Raw genomic sequence first — 21,544 nt, forward strand, 5'->3', positions numbered from 1 at the left:
AGCCTTGGCGGAACCAATCTAGAGCTCCGGCGGGGCTGTTCTGCCGGGGAAACTTCCCTCCGGGAGGGGGAAATCATCACCATCGATCCTCTCATCGGGAGGGGGTCAATCTCCATCAACATCTTCACCAGCACCATCTCATCTCAAACCCTAGTTCATCTCTTGCATCCAATTTTTGTCTCAAAACCTCATATTGGTACCTGTGGGTTGCTAGTAGTGTTGATTACTCCTTGTAGTTGATGCTAGTTGGTTTATTCGGTGGAAGATCATATGTTCAGATCCTTTATGCATATTAATATCCCTCTAATTATGAACATGAATATGATTGGTGAGTAGTTACGTTTGTTCCTGAGGACACGGGAGAAGTATTGCTATAAGTACTCATGTGAATTTGGTATTCGTTCGATATTTTGATGACATGTATGTTGTCTTTTCTCTAGTGGTGTCATGTGAACGTCGACTACATGACACTTCACCATTGTTTGGGCCTAGTGGAAGGCATTGGGGAGTAATAAGTAGATGAGGGGTTGCTAGAGTGACAGAAGCTTAAACCCTAGTTTATGAGTTGCTTCGTAAGGGGCTGATTTGGATCCATATGTTTCATACTATGGTTAGGTTTACCTTAATACTTCTTTTGTAGTTGCGGATGCTTGCAAGAGGGGTTAATCATAAGTGGGATGCTTGTCCAAGGAAGGACAGTACGCAAGCACCGGTCCACCCACATATCAAATTATCAAAGTACCGAACGCGAATCATATGAACATGATGAAAACTAGCTTGACGATAATTCCCATGTGTCCTCGGGAGCGTTTTCCTTTATATAAGAGTTTGTCCAGGCTTGTCCTTTGCTACAAAAAGGATTGGGCCATCTTGATGCACCTTATTTACTTCTATTACTTGTTACCTGTTACAAATTAACTTATCACAAAACTATCTGTTACAGATAATTTCAGTGCTTGCAGAGAATACCTTACTGAAAACTGCTTATCATTTCCTTCTGCTCCTTGTTGGGTTCGACACTCTTACTTATCGAAAGAACTACGATAGATCCCCTAAACTTGTGGGTCATCATATACCAACAGTAACACTAGATGACGGAGGCAAATTTTTCTGAGCATTAGCACTTGCTACGAAAGAATTGTATGTCATCACATTACCCTTACTAACAAGACTTTCAATCACAGCCACTTGCTCTGGAGAAAAAACATTACTCAGACTGATTTCATCTTTTTAGTCAACGAGAGGAGAAAAAATGATGTTTCCAATCGGGGTGATGTTGCCTTGACGGTCATTCTTGAAACTTGCAAGAAATGCCTCCAAATCCTCCTCCTCATGCTTCTTCTTGAGTGCCTCAAAAACCTCTTCACGTTGCTTCTTGTGCGTTTCATAGGCTTGGCGATGTTCCTCCGATAGTTCATCAAGACTAGGCTTAATGATGTTATCGGCATCAACTTCTGAGGGCTTGGGAAGAATAGACATGGTTGATGACGATTCTTGATATTTTGCCCCCAACGGAGTCGCCAAAAAGTGTGTTGACACACGAATACGTCATGTGTACCCTTGACGCCGGGGATGATGCACTACAGCTCACGTCAAAGGAGTTCCGTCCGGCAGTGCGATACGCAAGCCAGCCGGCAGACGCTTTTGAAGACCCAAAACCCCACACGCCCGGGAGGGATCCCGTTAGGGAGTGTAGCGGCTATGGGCTGCCCTAGGTCGATTCGCTTGCCCCTAGAGCGTCAGAATTCGCAGCTCTCAAAAACGAAGAACAGCGAAAAACGAGAGAAAAAACGATGGATAGATAAAACATAGATGAAAAAGTGGTATATTGATTTGTTCGATTGTGTTGTTCAATCGGCTGTCACCTGTCTTCCATTTATGAGGCGGCTGGACTTCGCGTACAAGAAAAGGATTCCAAATCCCGTTCAAATCTTTCCAAAATTACCCGAACTCCGATATAGGTAAGTCTGAGATATCAATTCGGTTTTTGAGTCTCATAGGCCGCAAACGGCCTCGGATGAAGATGGGTCCAAAAGAAAATTTAACAATTTTGACGAGGCTAACAACTTTCCTGTTGAACGTTTATGGATTAGAGGCCATCTTCAATACACTACGGGCCCACCTTTAACTTCGAGTCGGACTCGGTCATACAGTTTTCGTGTGTGTCCGAGTTTTGTAGCAACCTTGCTGGCCGTATACTAATTCAGATGATGATGACTCTAGAAAGCAAAGTTGACCGTTTTGACGATGCGCACAACATCCGTGTAGAACACTTTTTCATCTCAGGCCATCTAGATAATCTTTTCTGCCCATCTTTAACTTCTAATCGGATTGGCTTTGACAGTTCCCAGTTGGCCGGCAAGCTTTTTGCCGGCAAGGCTTTCACACCGGCAAGCTTTCACGGGACTTTCTATGTGCCGCATTCTGCGGTAGAATGTTGAGGCTTCGCACAGGTTCTCCCTTGACTGGGCCGGCCCACGCAGGCAGCAAACGGTGTAAAAAATGAACAAAAATGGCAGTTCACCAATGATTCAAGCTCGCGACCGCGGCCTGTAGACAGAGGTAGCTAGCCACTACCCTTGTTTCACATTGGTGGTCAAATGGCCATGCGAATACTTTAGAACTATTCACATCAAGCAGATCGGATTACTTTTCCTTTTCTCAATCTTTTCCTGTAAATTCTGAATCAATTTTTTAAAAAGTCCGACATCTTTTTAAAGAGCACACACGATTTTTAAAAAACAATTTAGCAATTTTTTGAATCCGTAACCAAAGTTTTAAAACAGGAACAATTTTGAAGTTGTGGACAAATATTTAAAAACAGGAACATTTTTTAGAATTAGAATCAATTTTGATAAACAAGTACAATTTTTTATAAAAAATTTAACAATTTTTTGAATTGTGAAATAATTAAAAACATGAACGTTTTTTGAATTTGTGAGTAAATATTGAAAAAACAAGAACATCTTTTTAATGCAGAACAGTTTTTGACAATCACGAACAAGTTTTGAAAAAATGCAAACAATTTTTAAATTTGTGAACACCTTTCAGAAAAAGGAAAAAAACTTGAATTTGTGAACAAATTTTGAGAACAGGAACATATTTTAATTTTGTTTTAATCACAAACATATTTTAATTTTAAGATGTGAACAAAATTTTCAATCTGCAAAAAAATGGATTTTTTGAATTAGTGAAGAAAATTTGAAAAAACGTATCATTTTTTGAAAACATGGACATTTTATAAAAGGGACCTTTTTTGCATATGTGAACATATTTTGAGACTATGTATTTTTTTTAGGAAGTGGCGTTATTTGAAATTTGCGAATATTTTTTAATTTGGGATTTTTTAAAAAGAACTGTTTTTAAAAGGGGGATACTTTTTCAAATATGCGAACAATTTTTAGAAACAAGATTATTTTGAATTTGTGCAAAAAATTAATATCAGGGAAGTTTTTTGAACTTCTGCACTTTTTTGAATTTTTCAACACATTTTGAAATCTGAAAAAATAGAAACAAAAAAATCTAGAAGAAAAAGTAATTAGAAAAGAAATAGGAAAATTGAAATAAGTAACGTATAAGTAAAAAAAGAAACCTAAAACCCAAAAAGAAAGAAGCAGTAAAAACCGGTTCAGGAACCTTCTAGAAGGTTCCCAAAACCAGATACTGTAGCGTGTGGGTATGTTGAAAAATTTGGGTCGGCCCATCTCGGTCGCCAGGTCACTCGCCTCTATGCGAAGGAACGACAACTTGACACAGCGAGCGTCCGTTAGGAAATTCCAGCTTTCATGCCAGCAAGCTTTTTAGTTAGCCGGTAAGGCTTTCCATGCCAGCAAGGCTTTTCCCGACAAGTTTTTTTACGCCGACAAGCTTTCACGCCAGCAAGCTTTTCACTTGGTCGACAAGGTTTTCACGCCGACAAGCTTTTCACCGGCAAGCTTTTTACTCAGCCAACAATCTTTTCGCCGGCAAGTTTCATTCAACTGTCAAAGGCCGAATAACTGACACGACCCATCAGACATCACCTAGGTGGATGTCTAGTCCCTCGTGTCACTTTTTCACTCAAGACCGGTCCGCAGAGTGTTGCCTCTAAATTTTGCATGCGAACTTGGATTGGGATGATTTTAATATCAAAATCAATCGATTTGACGAGATAAAGACAATTCAAGTAGAACATTTTCTCATATGAGGCCGTCTTGAAGGTGTAATTGGCCGAACAGTGTTCTGGATGGAAAATCAGTACTTCGAACACAAAATCAGCCTTCAAGATGAAATCGAATGGCTATGGCCCAAACTTCAAATATGTTTATGTTGACAGCACGACTTATTCATGCATAACACTTATTCATTTAAGGCCACCTTAATAATGTTTTCTTCCGTGTCAAAATATGGTGTCAAAAGCCTCAGTCCCTCCCCAATGCTCCACCTTGTACATGTGTTAAGGCTGCCATGAGGCAAAAAATCTGATGTGGTAAGATAATAAAGAGGAGAGAGGTAAGTTTGATGACCCCAGGAAGAACCAATGCCAAACCCATGAACCTAGACAAAAGCAATTAAATGAAGGAAACCGACCAATGCATGAAATAGTTTTTAGTTGCTAAAGCATTAAATGAGGGGAGCTTAGCACCAACAAGTGAAGCATCTATGCATTGAGGACGTTAGTTACTAAACTTTTTAATATGCTTAACACCTTACCTAAGCACCTATGCATTGCAAGTGGCCTCAGACCTCTCCCAATGCTCCACCTTATACAGGTGCTAAGGCTGCCATGTAGGCAAAAAGTCTAATGTGACAAGGTAATTAAAAGAAGAGAGATGAGTGTGGTGACCTCAGGAAAAAATAATGCTAAGCGCGAGAACCTAGGCAAAAGACTTAAATGAAAAAATTCCATCAATGAATGAAGAACTTTAGATGCAAAATCATTAAATGAAGACCGCTTAGCACCAACAAACTAAGCACCTATGCATTGAGGGCTTTAATTGCTATTTTTTTAATGTGCTTAGCACCTCATCGAGAAGCATTAATCTATATAAGCACCAATGCATTGCGGCACGGGCGCTCTGTCTTTGACTTCACACAAGCAGGAGACGGCCGGTGTGGACGGAATGGTCAACGATGGAGCTAGCAAGCCCCAATGCCCAATCCCATCTTCTGGGGCGCCGCCTGTGATTTGACTTCAAATCAGCTTTCAGTCAACCCAACGAAATTGTATGCACGCCGGCCCTTCTTCCACTCCCTAGCTTCACATGCTCGCCGTTGCAAATCAGAGAAAGAAGATATCGCGCATGGATTAGCCAGTGGTAGCTGAAAATAAGCTGCGTTGGTTCGTAGAGGCAAATGGAACGATAGATACATCAGACATGTACCGAGCCAGCTGTGCACTACACGGGCACCGCACCTCCCTGTGCGTGCACAAGGAGAGGTCGAGACAGCGGATATTGCAGAGCACGTACACAGGCAAAAACTGGGGTGGCGCCGTCGCGTTCGTGAAGGCGACGTAGATGCAGTCCGTGATAACTTGTCGGCGGCAAGCGCGGGCAACGGCTACACACGCCATGCTGGCCGGCGGCCGTGCTTATCGTCGGCGTGCAGTCGGTCGCCGGTACCGTCCAAGCCAGCCAGGGCAATCTGCAGGGTTCACCAATAGTATTTCGTACTAGCTACATGTTTCTTGACATCGATGTTCGTTTGACTACGTGCCTTGATTTTTGTCTCGGCGCGTGAAAGGTCGATGCTCCTACAGCAGCTACATGTGCATACGGAGAGGCATGCAGAGATCCACCGATTATCCGCACGTCTCGCAGTCTGGGTACAAGGTGATCCGCACGAGTCACAGTCTATCTACATACAATGATGGTGAAACAGACGGCTAATTGTCACTGCTCTCGCAAGTTGGACGATATATATAGGCAACTTGAGGACGATAAGTCCATGCATGACAGCGCTGCGCCTTGATTTCTCATATGGACCGGAGGTGCAGATAACCGAGAGACGGACGGAGTACATTGAACCTTTTTTTGCGAGTGAGTACACTGAACCTTGGAGGAGAAAAGCAATTCTCCCATGCACGGGAGGTACCGTGCATGGGAGAGCCGTTGATTTTTCTTGAAGATCCGATGCCATGCATTGATGGTTTAATGCTGCTGATACTTGTTACATCTTTCTCTGACACATGAAAGCACACTATCCTGGCTAGGCTTCACCATCCCATACTTTTTAATTCTATTTCCAAGTTAAAATCTACTTTATCTTTTAAATCAAAAGTTTAATCTATGACCTGTTTGCATATTTGTGTTTATGACAACAAAAACTTTAAAACGAGACCAGTTTTGAATATATTTTAACAAGTTTGAAAATCCATGTTCTGAAACATGATGAAAGACTGTAAAATTAAGAAGAATCAATTTGATACACATTGGCAGACAATGTAATATTATGATACATAACGGAACACGGCGAGCCATAGTGTAATAGTTACATTTTTTTCTTTGCGAAATAGAATGCAACATTATTAAAAAAATTGCATGGAATTAAAACAATTGTACGAAACAAGTTTGAAGCATGGTTATTTAGTTGTCTAAAAACTAATTTCCAAAAAATATACTCAATATTAGTCTTGTTTTAAAAATCTTGTCGAAAAAAACAATTATGCAAACAGAATGTAAATCAAACTTTCACTTCAACATACATTAGACATCTACTCCCTCCGTTCCTAAATACTTGTCTTTCTAGGCATTTCAACAGGTGACTACATACGAAGCAAAATGAGTGAATCTACACTCTAAAATATGTCTACATACATCCGTATATAGTAGTCATTTAAAATGTCTAGAAAGACAAGTATTTAGGAACGGAGGGAGTATTTATTTGAATGAAACTTAATGAATAGAGAAAACAACATAGATGATGTCATTGGTCCCACAAAATAATAAATGAGGTGGTGGATGCATGCATCAGAGGTCCCGTGCATGGTACAAAATCCACTCTCAAGCTTGGAGTGCACTAGCTCGATCTGGACAGCATCCTTTACAGCGCGACGACGAGTACGTACATGTAAGTGTAAGTGATAGTATGGGCTACCAAGCCAAGGCTGCAGAAAATGCTAGAAGCTCTCGCCGCAGATGCCATTGCGTTGCAAACAGAAGCTGGTACCAGTAGGAGCCTAGCTAGTAAGCAGTGTGTAAATGGTCTACTAGATAGACGTGCCCGACACGACGAGACCTCAAGTTTCAGCCATGTCAGCTCAAACGCTGCGGGATAGAAGGCCTTGCCCACACGCAGGAAGATCAATGAGCTACAGTGACACACGTACGGGCGCGTCCAATAGGCCTGCCCAACACTACGGGACGTCAATGCATGCCTCCTGGTAGGCCACATCTGTATCTCATGCAAATGCATTCATATAGTGTGGTGTCAAAAATACTCTTATGATGGGACGAAAGGAGTATTTATTATCTTATCTTACCTATATATACTAATAAAGCATGGATTGTTTCTGGTCGTCCGTCACGCCATTTTACAAATAAACCCCTCATTTTTCTGTAAATCAACCCGCAGTACATGTTTAAGTTATAACCGAACCGTCTTTCTCATTTTCTCAGAAAACCCCCTGACGTTTTAGACAATCAACCCGCCGTCCATATTTAAGTCAGCCAAAACGGTTTTTTAGTTTTAACAGAAAACCCCTTGACGTTTCGGTTAATTAATCTACAGTTTATGTAAAATAAGATTATTCATATCTTTTAAACCGTAACTTAAATTTTAACATGTTATATATGAAACTTGATTAGAAAAATATGTAGAATCTAAATATGAAGTTATTTTTAGCTGTCAAATATTGCTAAAATATAATTTTTGGTGCAAACTTAATATATAGTGTACGGTCTGTTTTTTTTGTACCGTCGGTGATTCAAATTGCAAATAAACATCTATTAAAACCAGAGTGAGAGAAAAAAACATCGAGAACCATGCATACATAACTATGAAAAACCTTGCGGGGAAAAAACAACATACTTTTTATCTTATTCTAAGCGAGTGTGCGCACGTGCGCGCGCGCAAAAGAAAGAGACATTAAGACTAACCACATTCAAACGTGTTTTCATTGTGTGAGCACAGAGGTCACTGTCGGCAACACAAATGTGATGCCATGTGAAACTAAGAGACGTGGGCCTATTAATGTCTTGAGTCATGGTTATTGGGTTAAGAGTGTGTGTTATTTTCTTTCTCGTTGCAATGCACGGGTTTTTTTTTCGAGCGAGTGTGTGAGTATAGAGGAAATACAAATGTGATGCCATGTGAAACTAAAAGACGCGGGCCTATTAAGGTCTTGAGTCATGGTTATTGGGTTAAGAACGTGTATTATTTTCTTTCTCGTTGCAACGCACGGGTTTTTTTGCTAGTCTTTTTCTATACTTTTTGGGTGTATATCCATGCATCCAGTACTCCGTCTTTTTACGTGACCAGTACTTCGTTCCAGTTATGCGACGACGATGTCAAACGCAATAATTTGCTCGTCTTGACCTGAACGGTCGCACCCTGCAAGCAGCGGCCGTCGTTCTAGACCAATTCTTGTCTGTTGCAAACCAACATGCACGAGCTCACCCAAAAGGAAAACGAAATGCATTCAGAGAGTTGTTGCCTTCTTTCTTTCGTTCCCATAGCCCAGGACAGGCCACGCTTGATGGCGACTGCGTGCCGGGATTACGGGTCAACGAGGTGTACAGATTTGCTAACCATCGACCATGCTACTCCAAGCACGCAACGACTCATCACCCACCAGCTAGCTAGCGGAGCTAATTTTCTTTTTCATGATAATATGTGTCTCATTCAATCATAGAGATTAAAATATAAGTTACATAAAGACCAACACGAGAAATCTGAAAAGATAGCAAAACGTCTCTAAGCTTGACACCAACACTCGTTATCTGCCTCCGGCACAACCACAACAGCCACCAATGAAAAAAAAATGACGGATCACCTTCTCACCCGATCTCGACGTGACTCCATCGCTGATATGCAGCTTTGTGGACCTTCAAGTTGGCTCGCCAAAGGCAAAACCATTACCGTTGAACGAATCAGACCAGCCCAACGCCCCGGACACGCCGTTGAACTCCAGATCTGGCATCCCACATGACTAAGGCGTCGGAGGAGAAAACCATACTTGCCATCCACGAACCACGAGCCCAGCACACGTTCCGTTTTCCAGATATCGTTGATGCAGACCACAATCTATATCCGCTCTTCGACTACCTCCCAAGCTCCGCATCAACGTTGGGGCAGACATCGTCGCAACGGTGAAGCCTGAGGACACATGTCCACCACAAGGATGCCGCCGCCGCCATGAAATCCCCGCTTGAACAGACTGGTTCTCAGATCCTTCACCGACCATAGAGACGATCGCCTCGCCGGAGAAGAATCCGGAGCTTCTTTATTCAGCATCCCGTCACTGTCGTCGAAGCCAAGATGTCGAACGATCCAAAATCCTAAGTTTCTTGGGCCCTAAATCCTAAAGCTAAAATGATCCACACGCACGGGATCCGGCGACCCCCCTCACCACCGACGACCAAAAGGTTGCCGGTGGAGGAGAGTCGACAGAAGACGGTGCGGGAAGGAGCAGCTCTCCTGGTGACGGCGGCTAGGTTTCACTACCAGGACGAAAATGATCTTGTCGCAGACCAACCAGACCACCGCTCAACGCCTGTAGCGGAACTAAAATAAGCCGTACGTGCATACGTGTAGTAAGGGCATCTACAACCGGAGTTGTCTAATGCAAGGCTATAAACGTCTGCGACGCTCCAGGACTCACCAACAGACAATGACCAGGCGGCCCTTAAATAACTCAATTTGCAACCATAATTTCTACTTTCGAAACATCAAATAAATGCAAATAGATGCACATCGATCATCATGACAAAATAATTAGTGCACACAAATACAATTATTCGCACTTACGAGTACATAACCCAAACATTGTTCAAACGTAAAAATGGTTTATAGTCATAATTATAAAAATTAAAGCAAAGTTTACTGATTTCCAGCATGGATTCACATATGCTTCACTAAATTATTGAGAAGTTGCATATGCATCTGCTGATCTTAAAATTGTTGATGCATCTTCAGAACACCGGCCTATTGTTTGACAATATGCTCGGCCTATTGTTTCGGGTGGCGGACCTGAACATCGGGCTTCTCAAAATCATGTGTCGGTTGCCCCTTTACCCTCATCCCCGACAATCATATTGTGTAAGGTGACACAACATGTCATGAATTGCCAAAGTGTCTCCGCTTCTCACATCATTGCAGCTCCACGAATAATACCCCAACGAGCTTGAAGCACTCCAAATGCCCTCTCCACATCCTTCCTAACCGCCTCTTGGAGTGTTGCAAAGTGACTTTGATTTTTTCCATGGGGATCGCATATGGTATTCAAACACCGCCATTGAGGATACATACCAACAACAAGGTAGTACCCATGTTGTAATTGTGTATGTTGCCGATATAGTTGCACGGTGAAGATCCCCCATCACAAAGCCTATTGAACAAGGGAGATCGTTGGAGCACATTGATGTCATTGCATGGACTTGGCATGCCAAAGAAAGCATACCAAATTCACAAATCCTTCGATGCCACTGCTTCAAGTATGAAGGTGACCTCTTTGACATGGCCTTGGTATTGCCCATGCAAACCTTTTGGGCACTCATTTCATTGCCAGTGCATGCAATCAACTGGACCCAACATACCCGAAAATCCTCTTGATGCTCTAATTGCCAATAGCTTTTTGTGTTCTCCATAGTTGGCTATCTCAAATACTCTGGTCCGAACACCTTCACCACAATGCGTGCAAATTGCACTGTCATGTTCAGAACTGTGGTCTCCCCCATCTGGGTTTCAATATAAATTGCATCTGCGGCCTTACCGTAAGCAAGCATCATGAGAGCAGTTGTGCATTTCTGCAAAAGAGAGAAAGAAAGTTGTCTGCAACAATCCTTCCTCAGCTTGAAGCTGTCACCCGCCTTCTTCACGGCAGTCACTACACGCAAGAACAAATTTCTGCTCATTGCAAAGCGACATCAAAAGAAACCTTCATAGTATGTTGGGTCCGCCGTGAAGTAGTCTGTGTATAAAAGCCGTGCACCGAAAATCCTATCCGGGGAATAACTCTTCGGTCCTTTATGAAACCCTTAAAGTTCAGGAAGTGCTCCTATACCTTCTCCGGCTTCTCTTGGATACTCATCATCATCATCATCATCATGATCATTTCAGCATCTTCGTCGTTCGAATCCGACAAATCGATGAACTCGTTGAATATGACTTTGTCAAGGTTGGCGTTTTCATAGTCATCATTCTACAACGAATCCATCTGTGACCTAGATATAACAAGAAGAATAAAAAATCGGCTCGGACGTTTCATCGAACACATAGTGCGCGAGGTGTATATCCGAGGGAGTAGGATGTACTAGGACGACGACCTTGATTGGTTGCGGTTGGGTCGGCGCGGTGGGTGGGCTGGGGCCTCCGGTGGCGTTGTGGCGTATTTTTGGGCTGGGGATGCTAGCGGATGAACGATGGTGGGGAACTATAGTGGCGGCTGTGCGGACGAGGAATAAAGGAGAAGAGAAACATGGATGGCCGGGCAAGGAGAGGGGAGGTGTTCTATAGAATTGGTGCAGGCTCTCGCGGTCAATTCTATGTGGCAGGCATGTCTGAGCGCGTCCAGGCGTTCCTATATCTAGCTCAGCGCACGTATAGCACCATGTGACCTAATTCGGTGTTCACAACGCATGTGAGTGACCTTTCGGATTCGGCCCCTTCAGCTTGCCGCTGTTGTCCATGCGGCGCCGTTGCACGCGTACCGACCTCAGGATGACCCGTACATGATCACACGCGGCTGCTTTCCGTTGAGGCAGGAGTAGGACCATATGACCATGGAGTCTCCAATCTCCATCCTCGAAGCAGCCATGCTGCAATAAACAAACACTTTACTCGTCCAACCAACACGATACTGCTAATACGTCAAACGTCATCACTTGCGTTATGCATAACCAAATGCATGGATTGATTCTCACTTGTTGTAGTATATTAAAGTAAAGGAGACAAAGAAGAGACACAAATGATCCTCTAGTTCCATTGCAATGTGGGAGACCCACTTATATACATGGTGAAGGGGTGTGTTGGGGAGACACCTCTTCCCCAACAGACACCTCCTGGGAGGCATCCCTTCCATATAATTGATCATATTTTTATTTCTCAATACTCCCCCTTGATCAATTCGTCATATGTATATTGCAAACTGAAAACTCTTCCAAAAACCCAGTGGGAAAAATTGAGGAGAAACCTTATAATCATATGCCATCGAAAACTCCTTTAAAACCCAATGGGAAAAATATAAGGAGAAACCAATATAGCATATATCCGCACTTGTATTTATATTGTCTCGTTAAAAACCTTATATGAGAAACCATCATGGAAAACTCATAAAGGGAAAAAGAGTACAATATGAGTGATTTGAGGATCACCAACGGGTTATAACTTGGGATTTTACTCCCCCTGAACTTTGCAAACCTCAAGAATATCTCATACCAATTCCACGAACCTAGTTCTGGAATGTAAACATTCATAGAGATATTGTGAATATCACAATAATCTGTTTGCATATTATCCTCTTACATTTATGTAATTCACAAGGATAAATATAACCCATAAGCAATACAAGTGACATTATCTTGGTAGATAATGATAATCTCCACATGATTTCACATGTGGCCAATCATTCTATGAAGTCATCCACATTTTCTGATGCTTCAAATGAAATAGAATGATCACTGGAGGGACTCGTTTAGAGTCTATTCTGAATACTTCCTTCAAAGTACTCTTCCAGCAAACCCAGTCTCTGATATGGCATTGTGGGATGAGATAATTAGCCACTATCAATATATCAAACCATGGTCCCATCTTGATTTTCCGGATGGAATTGATCAAGACCCTTTGTGCCCTGGATATATCCCAGGATATTCCTTACACAAACCTTATACCTTTCAGGGAATTGCACTCTCAATAAATTGTCAAAAACTATAGTGTCAGGCCTGACATATTTTGCAAGATATATGAGTGCTTCGATGGTATTTAGATATGGCAATTCATGCCTCACTATCACTTCACCATCTCCCCTATGTCTCAAGGATTTGTGTCCCATATTAGGTATAATATGACCATATGTGTCTTTGATATAATATATCCATATTGAACTTCTCCAATAATTTCGAATATATGAAGACTGATATCTTAGTGAGATATGCTCAAGTCATAAACTTAGCATAATTTGGTTTAACCCAAATATCCGTCTTAACATGATTGTGTGTATTTCATGTCTTATATAGACTTTGATGATAAGATCATCGACACCACAAATTAAGGTGATGTAAAATCCAATCCAGGATTTCTTCATGAATACACGTCAACAATCATTAGTATGAGAGTAATCCTTGTCAAGGAATAGCTCACTTAGTCGGTTGCACCACACAATTCTCCGACTACTTCAAGTCATAGAATGACTTCAGAAGTTTCACACATGCATGTTGCGATTTACCTTTGGATTCAGAATATTGAGTCATTCAATGACTTCAATATATACATCCAAATTAATTGACCCACGGGAGTATGTAGACATTACATACATCGACCGTATGGATCTGTACTGCCATTAACATTCAGTATCGAAATATAATTCCACTCATACCAAGAAGGCATGCTACATCGTAACCGATGTCGGGTCTCTGCGAAAACCCTTGTGCTACAAGCCTCGCTTTCTCACCACCTCATTTATTTTCATTCCAAACGAAAATTCACTTCTCTTCCCTCTAGAAGATACTTATGAGGAGCAGGTTTTACAATGGTATATACCTCTCTCTTGATGAGCAAGTGCCACTCTTCCTTAATTGCTTCCTTTCATTTGAACCAATACAAGTGCAACAACACTCTCCATGGATTTGGTTCAGGGCCCAAAAGGATTCTAGCAATTCTCGAGAAGAAGTTTATGTCGACATATGTAGACTTTCTCATATACGATTCTCATGAATCAATATCATCGTGGAATTCTTATTACGCCTCTTAACTCCTTGTGATTTCCCACGACAATGGAGTCAAGGTGTTTCGATGTCCCAACACCTAAAAATGTGTGCACATATGTGTTGGACTTTGGATGCCGCGCATCCCTCAGGTGTCATTCAACCCAAGGTTGAATCATATTTACTGATCGAGGGGTCATTCTCCTCTGTTTCCAGTGAAACATATGAGAACTTAATCTCATGCAACCAGAATTCTCCCCCTCTTGCTCTCATATAGGGAGACGAGTGGTTTATTAGGTACCTCCACTCTCTCTGGTACTTGACCATAGTGACACCTTTGTCATCAGTAAATATACTTGGCAGATTATTTGCAATATGCTGCAAATTTGTCATAACCTGGACCTCAAGTTCAGATTCTTAAGTACGTGGACAAAATTTCTATGACATTTATTATCCATTTCCTGGCATTCTTTGTGGTACATATCTCCCCCTAATGCCAGAAAATGTTCTTATTGCAAAAGCAATCAGCGTATGGGCTGCAAATAACTCCCTTCATAGGGTTAAGGTATTCGACGGATTAACGATCATACCATAGTTATTCCTCACATAGATCCCAACCATATATGAAGGCCCATGATATACGCTGGGGTGGTGATATCGGTATGCAACCGAATTACCGCAGATGGGAAATATTTCACTTATTTCCACGTACAAACTGCAAGGGGGTGCAGTATCATTTGATCTTATTTAGACCAAATATGCGGAGTGTGAGACCGCATGTTACCATCAATAAAATGTTGGTAAATCACAATTCTGCAACATTGGCCAAGCAATATTGAATCTCTTTCATAAGAGATGAAGCCAAACCATTATGGTTATGTACTATATACTGAATATAACCATTGAATGCTCATGAATCAATCTTCAACGACATTTGCATTCCAATGGAATTATCCCTTAGGGTAATTTGCTCTAAATTCGTCATTTTGAGCAATTAATTCAGTAAACACATGGTTTGTGTGGATGATACTCATCTAAGACCATCTTTTAGATGCATCTATTAACATCATGAAGTATCAACATAACCCAGATAATGGTTGAATAATCCAAACATATTCTTGAATGCAATCAAGAATATTGGCTGGCTCGTTTCAAATTTAAGGTGAGAGTGCCTTAAAATTAATTCCCCAATGTCACATGCAGTGCACAAAACAATCTGATGATTGTTGGGAATATTGCAACTTGTCAAGTTGTGACCAACAGAATTGCCAATAATTTCTCTAATCATCCAATACCATGATGATAAAGGAGGAAAAATTATTGTGTATGCAACAAGATTGAGTTTGAACTAATTCATATACTCAATTTCCTCAACTATCATGTCCAATGGACAAGATGTTGCAATTTATACTACATGTAGTAGTACAATTATAGGCTAATGATATTTAGGGATAACTATGAGACTACACGAGATCTCCGAAATATCTTGGGTATATCATTCCACAAGCATATCATCAATGTAGAGGAGTTCATTCTCCTTTACCATGCCAGAATATTTTCTGGTTGTTTCCTTTTGAAGTAAAACTTCAAACTTATCCCATTAAAATCATTTGCCTCAAGTGGTCCGGTGGTATGATTAACCCAATACTTGACCAACTGGTAATCATTGGTACGATATTTCGTACAACCACCATTTTGACAAACTTGAGAGTTTGTCATTGTGATCATTTAAATGATCCATTCTTTTGCGAGATATACACTCCATTTCTGCTTGTCTTTTTTTCCACTTTACGTTCAACTCCTCATGGTTCTCTAACCACAAAATTGCTTAGTACTGTAAGCACTAGCACAAATTTCAGGTAATGGTATAGCACCCGTTGGGGTGTACCAGTTGATTCTTCACAAGAAGTTCATCATATTTTTACCCTGAAATAAAGATGATATTTGTTTTACCATCATAGGAGAATGTAAAGTGCAGTAAGGACATATAATCAGATCAAGATCTGAGACTGCCCTATCATATAATCTCAACTTAGTGTTGATTTATAGACAACACAATTATAAGCCTCAACAGACTCGAAGTCCTGACAACGAATGAATAATCATTCATGTGATGCTTATAAAAATATATCTCGCCTCAATGAAGGCTGAAAGGGAAAATGGATATTCATCATCCATTACATACTCAGTTTGAGAACCGAGCCATTGCGATGACACATAAATGCAAATATGCATATTCTTAGCTATTTATAAATAGCCATGACATTTTATGCAGGTGGAGTTTCTGTGGCAACAAGGCTCCAGGTCGACAAAATCTTTAATGTCCATGACCCATGTTAAATAGTTACTGCCACCAAATGTCATCTCATCGCATTTCCTTTACAAAAAGGTCAGCCATATGTTGCATGAAATTCTCATGCAATAATTTACCTTCAGTAAATTAAGTAGGATGAAAATGTTATGGCTAAACATAATCATGATCATGGTGATTCTTAGTGATCCATAGGTCAAGCCTTCCAGAAGAACACCATAGTGTGGTGTGGATCTTCCAAGTAAAGGTAGTCACCTCAAAAGGAAACCCTTAATTTCTTTAAAACACATAGAAGTAGTCAACCACCTAGTGGTGCCTCACTCTTATGGACAGTTCACATTAAGTATAGCCTCCACAACCTTATGTTATTTATAACACATGAAGGTAATCACCATAAAATGGCATAAACCTCTCAGCTGTGCGTGAAAATTAATTCATAGCTATGATGACATCTCATAAGTTGTGTATGCATGGAAGATAATCACCAAAATATGCAAGTACTTTGCATATTCTCTTCAAGTTGTGTATGCATGGAAGATAATCACCAAAATATGCAAGTACTTTGCATATTCTCTTCATGGCATAACATGCGATGTTGTCGCCAATAATGCCTTTGATTCCACTCCTGATGGAGTATGTAACTCAACAGTCACAACTAATAATAAATGATGTGAAGTTGCCAAGTATTTGGAAAAACATCATGAAGGTAGTCACCGATAATGCAGACATCATAGCTCCAAACGAAAAATTATTTCGTTACTATGATATGCCAAATCCACATAAAGGTCTAGGAAAAGCCTAAACGACCCATAATATGACTTTCTACTAATAGATAATCACCATAACATGGTGTAAATCATATTTGTAGAACACACAGAGGTAATCACCATCAAGTGGTGTAGACCTCACCCTTATGATACTTTGCACAACCTTGTGTTAATTAAAACACATTGAAGGTGGTCGCCACACGGTGACATAGACCTCTCAGTTGTGAACAAAGTTATATATTGGCTTAACCAATCCATAAGTTGTGTGCAAATTTGAAAATTGTCATATCAGTTTGTTGACATAAGGTGTGTAGACATAACATAGTCATGCAATATCATACACTGTACCACCTTTTGTTTTCCAAATTTGCAAGCATGTTCCATATTCTATGCGAATAATGGAATCAACATATTGCTTTGCAACAGTATTACTCATGTAATACAAATAAATGCAGAAGTATAGACATACTTGTGCAACATAGATGAGGACTTGGGGCCTCAAACAGTCATTTTACATGATGTAAAATGATGCATAATGAATATTATGCAATTCAGCAAGACCTAGTGGTCTATCATGTATATTTGCTCTGAAGTCTGTGGCATAAAACGCAAATAACAATAACCATGTGGTTAAAGTGCTAAAAGTAGCAAGCCTAAGGGCTAAACTACAAAATCCATAAGTCTGATGGATTATTTGTAATTTTTAATAAGCCCGGGAGCTTAGCAGCAAGTTCGGATAAGCTTGAGGGCTAATCCAGAAAGTGCAAAGACTTTGACTTGCATAGAAACCGATGGTTGATCTGTAAAATCACCAAAGAGATAGGGTATTCCTTTCCTTGTTCTCCCGTCGGTTCCATCCCCTAGGGGATTTTTCTAACTGCGGCGCTTGATGTACAAGTCCAGGCCCCGCCGACTAAACCTCGACGCTAGCCGAGCGTGCTGCCGACCATTAGCCGCCATCAGGGGGTCATGGGGACGAGTGCCCGTTTCTGCGCCAAAGCGCACAGCCGACCATATTGGCTCGCCGCACGCTTCTGCGACAGTCTCGCCGTCCAGTTTGATGACCTATTCGGGTTTGTGCGTCCTGGTCAAGCATCGGAGGATGCCACCGCTACGCAACCCAAAAGATACGACATGTGCCATGAGCGGCTATTGCCGAGGACGACTCCAATGTCAATGACGATGAGTTCGTCGTCTGCCCAACTTTCCGCCATCGACAATGCCCAAAACAGTGGGCACGTGATGGTTTATTTTTTCTGGTACAAAGCAATTCATGTGAGTGAATAGATGTACATAGAAAATAATCAAACGATAAGATGAGTAAACTCTTGATTTATTCCCCTTATCAGACGCAGAAGTGCTTTGAAAGTTTTGTGCCGCATCTTGCAGCCAGCGGCCGGTAGCAACGCCACGAGTGCACATCGGAGGGCGAAGCCGCGCTTGGTCGGGAGCCATCGCGTGCACTGAGATTCGCAAGGCCGATGGAGATCCGTCGTCTCGCCTTGCGCCGGCGCGATGTGCCACGGCCGTTCCGCGAGGAGCCGGGCCGAGTGCCACAACGCCAGAAAAGATCGATCCCCGAGTGCGGCATCAAATATGCATCTCACGCTGGATGGAATCGATCTTCCTGTGATCTGTGCCCTAGTCGCTTGAGAGAGATGTGGTGGTGCGTAACCGCCGTCGTCTTGGCCGGATTGATCGCTTTTGGCAGAGTCTATGTGGTGATAACGTGTTGTAGTATATTAAAGTAAAGGAGACAAAGAAGAGACACAATACATGATGAAGGGGTGTGTTGGGAAGACACCTCTTCCCCAACAGACACCTACTAGGAGACATCCCTCCCATATAATTGATCATATTTTTATTTCTCAATATCACTGTCATGCGTCCCGCTACCTGAGCAACCCGTGCCTGCCTATAAATACAGCCGCCCGTGCCGAAGCAGCCAATCCATGACACCGATCCCCGGCCAACCAAGCAGCTACGAAACGAAGCAACCGCCGGCCGTCGACCGATCTTGATCGTCTCGGAGAAGATGGGTTCGATGGGGCCCGCCGCCGGGAAGCCGCACGCGGTGTGCCTGCCGTACCCGGCGCAGGGGCACATCACCCCGATGCTCAACGTCGCCAAGCTGCTCCACGCCCGGGGCTTCCACGTCACCTTCGTCAACACCGAGTACAACCACGCGCGTCTCATCCGCTCCCGCGGCCTCGCCGCCGTGGCCGGCCTCCCGGGCTTCCGCTTCGCCACCATCCCCGACGGCCTGCCGCCGTCCGACGACGACGACGTCACGCAGGACATCCCGGCGCTCTGCAAGTCCACCACGGAGACCTGCCTCGGGCCCTTCCGCAGCCTTCTCGCCCGGCTCAACGACCCCGCCGCGGGCCACCCGCTGGTCACCTGCGTCGTCTCCGACGTCGTCATGGGCTTCTCCATGGAGGCTGCCAACGAGCTCGGCCTCACCTACGTCCAGCTCTGGACCGCCAGCGCCATCAGCTACCTCGGGTACCGCCACTACCGCCTCCTCATCGGCCGGGGCATCGTCCCACTCAAAGGTACATGTACGTACGTACGTACATCTTTTAGTTTATCCCCCACTCAGTGCGCCCGTCACTCGATGCGGCGCACGTTGCGTCCCCACCACGTACACACTCTGCCATTATCAGCAGCCGCTGATCGAATCTCTTATCTGAATGTTTGTCTTTACGCGCGTGCAGATGCCGAGCAGCTGACGAACGGATACCTTGACATGCCGGTGGAAGACGTGCCTGGCCTGAGGAGCATGAGGCTCAGGGACTTCCCGTCCTTCATACGCACCACTGACCCGGACGAGTACATAGTGCACTACGTCCTAAGGGAGACGGAGCGCACGGCCGGCGCGTCTGCCGTCATCCTCAACAGCTTCGCCGACCTGGAGGGCGAGTCGGTGGAGGCCATGGAGGCGCTCGGCCTGCCCAAGGTGTATACGCTCGGCCCTCTCCCGCTGCTGGCGCGCGAGGAGCCGCCCACGCCGCGCTCCGCCATCAACCTCAGCCTGTGGAAGGAGCAGGAGGAGTGCCTGCAGTGGCTGGAAGGCAGGGAGCCCGGCTCCGTCGTGTACGTCAACTTCGGCAGCATCACCGTCATGACCAGCGCGCAGATGGTGGAGTTCGCGTGGGGGCTGGCGCAGAGCGGGAAGCAGTTCATGTGGATCGTCCGCCGAGACCTGGTGAGGGGCGACGCCGCCGTGCTCCCCGAGGAGTTCCTGGCCGAGACGGCGGGGCGCGGGCTCATGGCGTCCTGGTGCCCGCAGCAGGAGGTGCTGGACCACCCCGCCGTGGGCGCCTTCCTAACGCACAGCGGCTGGAACTCGGCCCTGGAGAGCTTGTGCGGCGGCGTGCCGGTGATCAGCTGGCCTTTCTTCGCCGACCAGCAGACCAACTGCAGGTACCAGTGCAACGAGTGGGGCGTCGGCATGGAGATCGATAGCAACGTCCGGCGCGATGCCGTCGCGGGACTTATCACGGAGATCATGGAAGGGGAGAAGGGGAAGGGGATGAGGAAGAGAGCGGCGCAGTGGAAGGACAGCGCGGTCAAGGCGGCCATGCCTGGCGGCTCGTCTCACCGCAACTTCGACGGGCTGGTCCGCGACGTGCTCCTGCCCAAGAACTAGCTCTAGATCATCGACATCCATTGTAACTATATAGAACAATGTATCTTATTTGTCTGTCAAGAAGGTTCGTTTCTTTCGAGAGTGATGGGCCCCGAGTGATCAGCGTAGTTGTGTAGAACGATAGAGAACAGGCCACTTAGTCCAATTGTACTAGTAGGAGTGTAGGACCGAATAAACAAATGGCGCATGGCTACTCGCTGCTATATATGACCTGCATTCGTTGGATTGGATCGTGTGGCTTTACTTGTTTCTTTCCGTCGGTATATAAGAGCATGGTTAGAGCATCTCCAACACAGGCATAAAAGTTCCGCCCATTAAAATAGTTTTAGCGCCTCACTGTAGCACTTTTAGCGCGTCGGACCCAAAATTGGTTTAATGGATTTCCAAAAACGCGCGTCAAAAAAACACGCAGTGTAAATTGTGAAGTGCGGGCAATCCGGCGTCCCAAATTTGCAGCTTTTAATAGAGCTTTTTAGCGCGTGCCTGATCCTTTTTTGTGTGTGCATTATTTCACAGCTTCTGCTGGAGCTGTTCGGTGTCCAAAAAACTCGAATTTTAACGCACATGGCAGTTTTTGTGCTCCTGTTGAAGATGCTCTTAGAGCAAGATTAATAGCACAGTCAGCTACTGGCTATAAGTCATTGCCACATCACCTAAAACCTTCTTCACCCATAGAATAGGCTGGCTGCAAAGGAGAGTGGCAATAGAGCACACGAGCTCGCTTGCTCCTATTAGCTGCACCAATGGAACAATC

General features: G+C 43.6%; 1 protein-coding gene across 2 annotated transcripts; it reads left to right on the plus strand.

Annotated features, from left to right (window-relative positions):
- Positions 1-19,074: 19,074 nt before the first annotated feature.
- On the plus strand, positions 19,075-21,015 carry LOC125514869 (7-deoxyloganetin glucosyltransferase-like). 2 transcript variants are annotated; one of them, XM_048680236.1, is made up of 2 exons: positions 19,075-19,699; positions 19,856-21,015. In XM_048680236.1, the coding sequence occupies exons 1-2, from the start codon at positions 19,174-19,176 to the stop codon at positions 20,788-20,790; spliced, it is 1,461 nt and encodes a 486-aa protein (XP_048536193.1). In that variant the 5' UTR covers positions 19,075-19,173; the 3' UTR covers positions 20,791-21,015. The 2 variants fall into 2 exon arrangements, with proteins under 2 accessions (XP_048536193.1, XP_048536194.1); XM_048680237.1 differs by having other exon boundaries at positions 19,075-19,693; positions 19,856-20,871.
- Positions 21,016-21,544: the final 529 nt, after the last annotated feature.

This window comes from Triticum urartu, chromosome 6, assembly GCF_003073215.2.
Source record: "Triticum urartu cultivar G1812 chromosome 6, Tu2.1, whole genome shotgun sequence".
NCBI classification, from domain to species: Eukaryota; Viridiplantae; Streptophyta; class Magnoliopsida; order Poales; family Poaceae; genus Triticum; species Triticum urartu.

Bases quoted from the DNA above. Each gene is read 5' to 3' on its own strand.
- LOC125514869 (XM_048680236.1), top strand. From the start codon at position 19,174: ATGGGTTCGATGGGGCCCGCCGCCGGGAAGCCGCACGCGGTGTGCCTG. The intron at 19,700-19,855 runs GTACGTACGTAC...ACGCGCGTGCAG, and splicing joins CGTCCCACTCAAAGGTACAT to ATGCCGAGCAGCTGACGAAC.